The sequence below is a fragment of the Setaria italica genome, chromosome VIII (assembly GCF_000263155.2).
Source record: "Setaria italica strain Yugu1 chromosome VIII, Setaria_italica_v2.0, whole genome shotgun sequence".
In the NCBI taxonomy this organism is placed as follows: Eukaryota; Viridiplantae; Streptophyta; class Magnoliopsida; order Poales; family Poaceae; genus Setaria; species Setaria italica.
The window spans coordinates 27851249-27861854 of record NC_028457.1 but is presented as its reverse complement, the minus strand read 5'-3'; the positions used below and the strand labels follow the sequence as shown (position 1 = coordinate 27861854).

The following is a 10606-nucleotide window of genomic DNA, read 5'->3' as shown; positions in this document are numbered from 1 at the left end:
AGCGACTGGGAGACGATGGAGAAGGCGAGCGGAGGAAGATCTCTATATAAAGCTGGAGGAGGCGACGCCACGTGGAAATTACCAGGCCGATTAATCTGGCGGTCACCGCAATGATGGCGCGCCTGCCGCAACGGCCGCGACAAAGCCCCGGCCGTGGTGGGGCCCACCTACGCCTCCACAGCTCCGAACGGATGGGTGGTACTCAGCTCGTACAGTCTGCATGTGTGAATGCATATTAATATTCATATGCCAAATGATTCGTGATCTACGTAATCAAACCGAGTTGTATACATTTATTTCTCATATATTTATATATTTATTAAATCGAGGGTTGAATTTGACCATACCACAATGTCTATGAAAAGCATCTCCATGTTAGAAAAATAGGTTGCTGAATTGCAGGTGTCTGAAATGATGACACAGTGCAGCCACAGCCAGCAGCTCTGACCATGAGGAGATTATCTAATTCAATGACTTGTACACTAGCTAGTATATTGCTTGTACACTATATATCTAATTAACCAATAAAGAAAAGACTAGCTAGCTGTGGTACTCAACTCGTTCAGATGGATCAGCGCATCTGCAACATGGAATCAAAGTGAACAGCAGTGTTGGATGCTCCTCAGAGACACTTCTGGACACATGGATTTATTTTATGGGTAGTATCTAGTTGTTTATCAGTGAGTGCGTTGTGATCTGCACTCCACATGATCTATCAGCAGCTTGGCCGGGCGTCTACTGAATATTGGCGAGGCGGCGAGGACATGATGTGCGTGCATGTGATGGTGGTGGCTAGCCAACCGAACCAAAACGATTTGTCAGGGCAAAATGGCAGATCTGATCTAGCTAAACAAATCCAGCTAGCAATGATATGATACTGCTTTTGTTTCCTTAAAACGCATATATATTTATAGATATATGTGTATGTGGGGTACTGGGGTAGATCGAGCTACCTCATGCAATTGTTTAGCCCATGGTGGACCGGTCAAACCGCAGTGCATTTTCTTTTTTGCTTTGAATAAAAATATGGATATAATTAAGAACATAACTTAAACATATGATCCAAAACTCAGTTTAGTACGCTGGTGTTTCACAGGTTGTTTATTTTAGGAGTTGAGTGGAACTTTACTTTCATTATATGTTGCAAAGATGATTTTAGTTTTATGACGCATTCCACATTAATCATGAAGTTTATAATACAATTTCTTAAATATATATAATTCTATGATAAATTTGGCAATGTGTGTGTTCATTGAAAAAAAAATTACTAATATCTTCTTAAATTAATACGTTAGTAGTAGATAGTAATTTGCATCCTCATTTTTCAGCATACTTTTTTATGACTTAAAACGCTCATTTTACATGGCCTCCTCTGATCATCCTGTAATAAGTAGTATTTAGCACAATTGGGAATCGTTATGTCAAGTCAAAAGGATCCATTATATTAGACATAATCATGTCATTATGAGGACAAACACAACTGGGAAAAGATGTTTGGAATCCATAATCTCCTCATCAAAGAACATCAATGGCAGACCATTTTGCCTTTTTCACACACAAAAGCAGGACAACCAAATCTCCACATCCTTATGATGGACCGTTCATTTAGGAATCAAGTTTAATTAGTCAGATCGAAAAATTCTTATCTTTCTCTATCTACAAGATGTCATTGGGTTCAATTTTCTACTGCCTCAAATGCATTGAACTTCACCAGCAGCCGAGCCGCTAAACTATATATTTCCCTGATGGGTCTTGCTGTCGAGGTAACTTTTACTAATTAAGCTACGCACAATCATCGCTTAATAATATATGGCTTTGACAGTCATCATAGTTGGCGAATCAGTTGATTCGTGTACGAACCAGCAAATAAAGGCTCCATTTTTAGGAAATTTCCTAACACCACACTGTCATCATCGCTGTCGTGTATACGGACCTGAACGCACGTTATGGGAAATATTCTTTGATTGAGAGTATCAACGAAAACGACCTATATATGTGCGCGTGCATGTGCACACCTGCACAAAGTCCCAATCTTTTTCCTTAATTCCACAGGATATCATATTGTGCAAGGTTGGATTAGTTGCTGGCACACTTTCAGTGACGACACACACATCAATTATATGGCCGGTTTGCCAAATGATAATGCTTATCGACAGCACCATGAGAGGTGACCAGACCTGCTGCTCATGATATACTTTATTGTGCATGAACATACATATTTGTGTATATGTGTGTGTGTGCCTGATCAAGCGGATCGAGACCGCATCACGCATCTGGATTGAATAATCGAGATATCGGCCATGCCGGTGTGGCAGCTTGCTTTTATTTGAAGCTTCAACGGCACTTTTAAGAACAAGTTTTGGAAGCATTAGGTATTAGAAAACGAAGTAGCTAGGAATGCTAACGAGACGCCACCGTTGCACCACCCCACAAATGTCATGATTTTGGAGAAGAAGACGGGATGAAAGCGAGGTACGGAGAGACTACTAGCTCATCGCCTCTTATATTATTGTAATAAGCACATGTAGTGGTTGGAAGATGAGGCGAAAACACGAGATAGCAATAATCGTCTAAAAGAGCCAGGACACAAACAGTTTGTGAAAGCAATGTGATCCAGCACTCATAGAAAACGACCTTCCATCCTCAATAAAAATCTCGGTTGTTTTTGACCCGGGATTAAAGAGGCTTTAGTCCCGAGTCTAAATTTTAGAATCCGTGGAAACACCTTTAGTCCCGGTCGGTAACACCAACCAGGACTAAAGGATTAGTCCCGATTGGTGTTACAAACCCAGACTAAAGCCTCCGAAGATTTTAATCCCGGTTGATAACACCAACCAGAACTAAAGGTGAGATGTCCTGTGTAGGTAAGATGTGCTGGGTCCGAGGGCTTTAGTCTCCCACAAGTTATAAAAAGGATTGCATCCTCTACTTAGTTAGATGTGCTGTGTAGGTAAGATGATAAGGAAGCTACGTGTGAAACTTGAGGTCGTGGGTTTGAATTCCACGCACTGCGAACGCGCATATTCCACGTAACAAATAACAAAAAGAATCAACAATGGTGACTCTCGAACATGACGAGCATTACGAGACCGAAGATGTTGTTGATTGGTGGGTTTGTTTATTGTGCGACTCAAGCTCTTCCGATCCCTTACCGGTGGATTATATTCTGTATGTTTGCGTGATGTGAAAGCATTATTGGATAGTTATTTGAGTCTTGACTCTATCTGGATTGACTAGCCCGATTCTATATTCTCATCAGTAGAACCTACTGTATGTAAAATATGATTCTACAGAAGTAGTTATGGATATTATTTACCCAGAGAGATCTCCTATTTGATTTAAAATAGAATATGCGATTTTGACAACCTTCTTGTTTTGTTTGTATCCACAAAATCGACAAGAAAAATTGAAACGTTGAAGTTTCTCGGATCAAATCAAACGGCCAGGCCAACCGTACCGCTCTGTGGCAAACATTTTAGTCTAAGGCATGCATGATTTGATTCGCTGTACCAATTGAAGTCTATGCAGTATGGCGTTGATTGGCTAGCTAGGTGCAGCTTGGATCAAAATACTGTAGGCGGCGTTGTCTGCTGGTCTACGCAGCACTCAGTAGAGAAAAAGGCCGCCGTACGTACGTGTATGCATGGCCCATGCATGCAGCTATAGCACACGTACGTACGTACACATGACCCATCACCCATGGCGATGATGGAGGAGGGATGATATGACTTGTTCTCGGTCCTGCTAGTGCACACAAAACCCGTGACCAACTTATGATCTGGCCACCTGCAGTTACACCGTGTACATACGCGTGGTACTACCGCCACGGCGTGTGCATCGGCCCGGTCTGTCTCCTTCGGTTGTCGTCGGTTCCATCTTTCCACGATACACCCTGTTGATGTGTGTGGGTGTATTGGACATATGGGCTTGATTCCGAATTGTTTTATACTGCCAACGGATACAGTAAAATGATGTATGGTGCTACAAGAGTTGAGAGATATGGTATTTATTCGAAGGGGTGGACTCGCTAATCAGGCCGCTGTCGCACCTGGCCCCGCGGCTGTGAGAGAGATGGAGAGGGAGAGGGAGGCACACCTCGATCCACTGCTTGGGCTGCCACTCCTCACTACCGCCGTGAGCGGAGGGGCAGTAGAGAGAGGAGTAATTCGTCAACCGTTGTCGCGTCGGAGGTCGAGTAGATCGACGGAGAGGAGACGGGGAGGGAGGAGGCGGATGGGAGAGACAAGACGGGGAGGGAGGAGGACGGGAGAGGATGACGCAGCTGGCAGCCATCAAGTGGATAAGAGGTGGGCGGGAGGGAGAGGATGCGTCTGCCTAGGTGAAACGCAATTTATTGAAATTTTAGATCCGCTCTGCATAACTTTCACCGCCGGTCTAAGACCAGCGGTGATACTATTACCGGTGGTAATAGAGTATCACAGTCGTATTATGTTTGGACCCGACAGTGAAAATGCATCACTGCCGGTACGGTACACCTAAAACAGGCGGTGGTGACTATTTGTGTAGTGATGAAATAAATACCGTTAATGATAAAAAGTAATCAGAGTAATCAGAGAATGGTGTAGGAGGGAATTAATTTGCTTCGGTTTTGTTATGGTTTTCTGACCTCATTCTCTACAGATACCCCTTCTTTCTCCACGTAAGAGAAGGGTGATACTCGCAATTCCTGCCGGTTTTGTAATGGGAAAGGGGATATGAATCATCTATTTAGACATGAGAGGCAAAGTGTCTTGTTCAAAGATAACATTTTGTTGATCGAGATTGGGTCAGAGAATGACACTCCGGCTAAGCCATGGCGCCTAATTATGGTGGCTGCCCACCACCAGCATTTCCATTACATGAATCATGAATGTACTCTTTCCATCAAACTTGGCCAAACGGGCACGGTACAGCAACACAGTCCCCATCATCCCCCATCAACCATCGAAGGCGAAAAAGACCGAACCATGCGACATGCGTGGAGATGGCGCTCCGGTCGCAAAAGGCAGGCTCATCAGTTTGACTGACGGGGACTGCAGGCCATGAGGCATCGATCAATGCGTCGTCCATGCGGCAGAAATTAAAGATCGGTCGAAGAAAGAGACGACGACGACGACGGCCGGTGGTCAGCCGGTCACTCACGCACTGCCTGCTGGTCGATCATCGGCGACGCGTAGCGGGATGTGACGTGCTTGCAAAAACGTACCCATCGGTGGTCGCCATCTGCTAGGACACGGATTGTCAGCATATGGTTCGGTTGGATTCACACGCCTCACTCCAACTGTTTCAGTCTCGATAGAAATGTCAAAAGGATGGAGAAAAAGTTGGGTGGAAAATAAAGGCTGGAAAAGGATATCAAAGTATAGCTAGCAGGAAGAACATGTGGGTGTGTAGACTGATCCAGATAGGACTAATGATGTGATCCCTACGCTGTCAAGCATTTATTGATCAGAATGGACTTTTAATTATGGTTAACAGGCTAACACGGGTAAGGTAACACGTACTAAAGCCCTAACCAAATGAGGCGGAAAGGTACAAAGATCACTACGAAGACAAAGGAGAAAGACTAGGTAAGGAGAAACACTACGAAGACAAAGGATATCAAAGAAGTAAAGCTGGCAGGAAGAACATGCACGCTGGCTTGGGCCTTGTGCAGTTGTGCTTTCCTGAAAAAGCTTGTTGAATGACGCGTAGTAGGAACGCGAGCCCACACGGCCTGCGGTTGCTCTCTTATTGCCCCGTCGTGCCACTGCTGGGGCCGGATAGGGTTTGGACCAGCAAACAGGCATGGATCGGTCGTTGCAAATTGCAATTGCAATGCCTTGCAAGAGCACGGCAGGAGTACATAGGACACTGGACACGGCAAGTTGGGGTGGACCAGCTGCTTATCAGTGACATTGAACACCATCGCATTCCCCGTCACATTGCACGCCAATTCTAGCTACTTGTGTACGGCTAGCTCAAACCATGTGCACGCACCTGCCACTCCGATCACGGCAGCCTGCTCTTAGGAGGTGTTTGAAACGCCGGATCGTACCTGTCACATTGAATGTTTGTACACTAATTAAAGTATTAAATATAGTCTAATGATAAAACTAATTGTATAAATGAGAGCTAATTCGCGAGACGAATCTATTAAGCCTAATTAGTCCATGATTAGCCATGTGATGCTACAGTAAACATGTGCTGATTATGGATTAATTAGGCTTAATAGATTTATCTCACGAATTAGCTCTCGTTTATGCAATTAGTTTTATAATTGGTTCACGTTTAGTCCTTGGTATCGAAACATTCGGATGTGATCCGAACTAAAAATTAGCCCACGTATCCAAACACGCAGTTGACGAGGCAACTCCTTCAAAGCGATTACCTTTGAAATTTGAAAGACAGATGCGTGCAAACTCTTCACTCAGAGCCTAGCTTCGATCGATGTCACGCATGCACGACACGTCTTGTTCCGCTGCTTCGTTCCATAGTATACAAGTCGTTGCCGTTACACCGCCTTTAGTTTAACCGGTGGCCATTAATTCCTAGATGTTATACATCTATCTATGCATATCCGTCAGTAGGCGTGCCTGTAGACGTCTCACCACGCGACCGTTGTCTTCGTTCGTACCGTCCATGTATTTTGTACATGTGTCGGTATCGTCTCGATGACCAGCTCCTTGCCTCCTTTGATTTGTCCTACATGCTATTAAACTACGGCAAATTGGCAAGCAATGCAGCGATGTCGGCAAGACTTGCCTGTTGCCGTACGCCCATTTGGCGGCAACCCCGATCGACCACCGCTGCTACGGTAATACCACGACCCTGATCGGTGATCGCGATGGATGTACTCCCAACGTCCATGGTAAATGCATTTCTAGAAATTCAAAATTTGTTCCAAAATAAGTGAATGGGATCACTTAATTTTAGTTGTCCTTTTCTACTCTCTCCTCTTAAAATGCGATGATTATAATTTTATAGGGTATATATATAATTTTTCATGAACATGGATCTTTTCACTGTAGAATTGTACTTATTTTAGGACGAAGGGAGTAGCTTGCCATTTCAGCCGGCCGAGAATATTGGAGGAACCATAATTCAGTTATAGGTATTATTTTAGGACGAAAGGAGTAGCTTGCCATTTCAGCCGGCCGAGAATATTGGAGGAACCATAATTCAGTTATAGGCAAACAGAAGGTAAAAGTATCTTTGCGTGTTAACGTCGAAGAATATGAATTTGGATTTGTAATGTATAGTAACTAATCCCTAAACTCGTACCTAATTTACGATTTCAGCTAAAAATTTATGCTAAACACACGTGGACGTGGAAGAAAAACTAAGTACTAAGGATGAAAAATGAACAGAGTAGTCGTCGATCAAAACTGGATAACGATGGAAAATATTCATATATACGACTGTTACGTTAAATATGAACAAATAAAAGAGATCACAAAGATAAACAATCATAGTTCGTTAATACGATCCCATATTTCACTAGTACCTCACCAACAACCAAACTAAAGCTGCAGACGGCGTCGCAGCTCGATAAAGGTGCCGGTGGTGCGCCATGCCGCCATGGTATGATTAGCGGCGACTTCGGCGGGGAGATGCTGCTGGCACTGCCGCCGCCGCCGCCGTTTCTCTTGCTTTCTCCGCGGCTGCTCTTGCCTTCCCCCATATTTGGTAGTACAGCCCAAGAACCCAACTAATTAAAAGTTGCAGACGACGACGACGACGTCGCAGCTCGATCAAGATGCCGGCGGTGATGCCTTTTCCGCTGCTTCGTTTGCCTTTTCCGTCTCTTCTTTTGCTCCCGCTCCAGCACCTGATATTGCTGCGAATATCTCCATCGCCTTCGTCAATTTAGCATCCACCGCCTCCCTTTTAGCCGCTGCCTCCTCGGCCTCGCGGCGCCTCCTCGAGCTCGACGTAATGAAGAAGATAGGCAGCATGGTCGTCAGGCAGGCGATCGATGAGGACGAGCAGGATCCGTATCTCGATGATGCGGTCGTAAACTCGTAGTAAATCGTAATGAAACGAATTTGGTAATCCATACAACGTCAAACGAATTTGGAACTCTGCAGATCGAGTCCGAACTCTAGTGGGGACATACCCGGAGAACCTTACGACTGTTGCCTGAGGAAAGAATCCGGCATGATTCATCTGAACTGCCTCCGTCCCTTAATCTCAAAAACGAAAAAGGGGTCTTCTCTTAGTGTCTGTATGACGAGATTTTGTTCAAATCCATCAAATACGAAAGCAAGCTGCTTGCATGAACTTTCACGTACATGCATGTGGTATGCTAAGGTATGCATGCGTGTACCTTTTTCCTGCATCTGGCGTGAAAAGCAGAGCAAGAACGACTCAGCTGAAAAAACAGGGCAGAAACATGAGGAATCATGTTTAATTTAATTTCTCATTCTTCATCCCTCACCCGAAGAGAAGAGGAAACGATGAACAGATTAAATCCTCCGCCGGGCGTTTCAGTCAGTCTCCCGGAAAGAAACAGAGGAACGGGATCGATCAAACTTATCTAATCTAACTGCCTACTGATTACATTACACGTCTGGAGAGTTAGCTGACGAGCACGAGGCCTACGGAGCCAACTGCCGCCACGGCGCGCCGGGCGTGTGGTCATCAGCCGTCAAGCGACGTGGATGGCGCCGCTCTTGGCGGCGAGGCAGACGGGGCAGGCGTCGGCCCGGGGCTCGCACGCCTTGCAGAGGCACAGGTGCCGGCACGGGCAGCAGCAGCACCGACGCCTCGCCGCCGCCGCACGCCCTGCACGCCCACCTGCTCGCCGGGGCGGCGGCGGCGGCGCCGTCCTCGGCCTCGACGAAGCAGCACGACCGCGCGTCGTCCGCCGCCTCGACGGGGTCGGCGGAGTCGCCGAAGCCCTCCTCCTCCACCTCCTTGGTGGTGGGCGCCAGGGCGCCGGCGCCGGCGCCGCCGAGGAGGACGGTCTCGAGCGTGGCGCGGAGCCCCGCCGCGACGGCCTCGTTGCCGCGCGCCACGTCGCGCCACGCCTGGCTCTCGGCGAACGCCTGCCGCAGCCGCTCCTCCAGCTCCGCCGCGCGCCGGCGCGCGGCGGCCAGCTCCACCTCCCTGTCGCGCAGGACGCGAGCCGCGCCTGCCGCGGCGGCGCGCACCAGCTCCACGCACCGCCGTTTGCGCGCCTGCTCCAGCCCGGCGCGGAGGCGGTCGCACTCGGCTCGCACGATCGCGTCGATCTCCGCGCCCTGCTGGCACAACTCTGCGACCAGCGCGTCCTCCACCGACGCCGCGATCGGGATGGCTGGCCGGCCGCTGGTGGACGCCGTCGCCGACTCCGCCATCCGGCTCGCAGCCACCGCGCCCAACGTCGCCGCCGACTGCGGCGCGACGGCGATCGGCTCGTGCATCCCCGGGATCGGCAGGAGCGCCGCCGACGAGGCCGCCGCGTAGTAACGCTCGAGCTCGTCCTCAATGCCACGCTTCCGCGACGGCACGGCCACCGCACCGCCGCCGCCGCCGCCGTTGCACGTCAGGTCGCTCTGGGCGGCGCGGTCGTACCGGTACCCACCGTCGTTGGCCGCGGCCGACAGGAGCGCCCCGTAGTCCTTGAGCGCCCACGTCTGCTCATCGACCAGGATGCCGCCGCCGGCGCAGGGCGGAAGCGGAAGGCACCCCGCGAGGCCGCCGCCGAAGCGCGCTTGATGCACGGCCATGGTTGTGCCTTGAAGCATTTCTCCAAGGAATCGAGATGGGCACTCGATCGAGGAAGGAGGTGAGAGGGTGTCTAGGGGAAGGGGAGGAGGATACGGGGAGGTGTTGGTTATATAACGCGTAGGTGGCGACGGCGAGTGGGTGGGCAGTAGTGGTGGCGGTGGTGGGAGCCTGGGCCCTGGGGAAGTGGGGAGGCAACGACAAAAGGCGGGCGCGCGGGGTTCGCGGCGGGAAGCGGACGAGGACGAAGCACGCATGCGTGCGTGCATGTACGGTTGCCGGAAATCAATGCGGGGGGTCAGCAGTACGAGACTCGGGGTTAAATTAGGGTTGGCAGGTAGCGCCGGGGCGATGGAGCAGCGCGGTAATGGCGGGGCTGCCCCCAACGGCCGGCCAGACAAGCGGATCCATCCCGTCCAAAAAGGTTGCCGCGCGCGGTGGTGGGGGTGGGGTGGGGTGGGTGGGCCACGCGCACGGCGCCAGCCTTTGCTGCAGGTATGTGAGGTCGTGTGAACGCATGATGCAGTCTACTAATAAACCTTTTGGATCAGCTTGGGATTAGTTAACAGGTTAATTGGGTAGCGATGACGCTGGCGGCCCCACCTAAATAGGGTGGCTTGAGATCCGGCGATCTTTCCCGGCGTCGCTTGCCGCGCGGTGGTGCTCTCATTGGATCAACAAGGTGGGTGCCGCGGATAACAATAACAAGACCATGTGACGCCAGGCGAGGTGCCGTGCCCCCGGGTGGCGGTGGGGTTCGCGTTCGTCCCCTCTCGCCGAGCCACCCGCCTCGCCTTTTTCTTGGTCGCCTCCGTCCTTCGTGCGGTGCGGTGGCACCGTACACCCTGCACAGTGCGCACATGTCGTGCCAGACGCTTCTTTATTAATCCCTCCCGCGCTTTCGTAGAGACAAATC

The 10606-nt window shown here is 49.4% G+C and overlaps 1 protein-coding gene across 1 annotated transcript; it reads right to left on the bottom strand.

The window, feature by feature from the left end:
- Positions 1–8358: 8358 nt before the first annotated feature.
- Positions 8359–10038, bottom strand: LOC101770245 (BOI-related E3 ubiquitin-protein ligase 1). The gene is given in 2 exon segments (XM_012848408.2): positions 8359–8728; positions 8730–10038. Coding segments are annotated over 2 exon segments (1329 nt in total). The 5' UTR covers positions 9960–10038; the 3' UTR covers positions 8359–8629.
- Between the last annotated feature and the right edge of the window lie 568 nt (positions 10039–10606).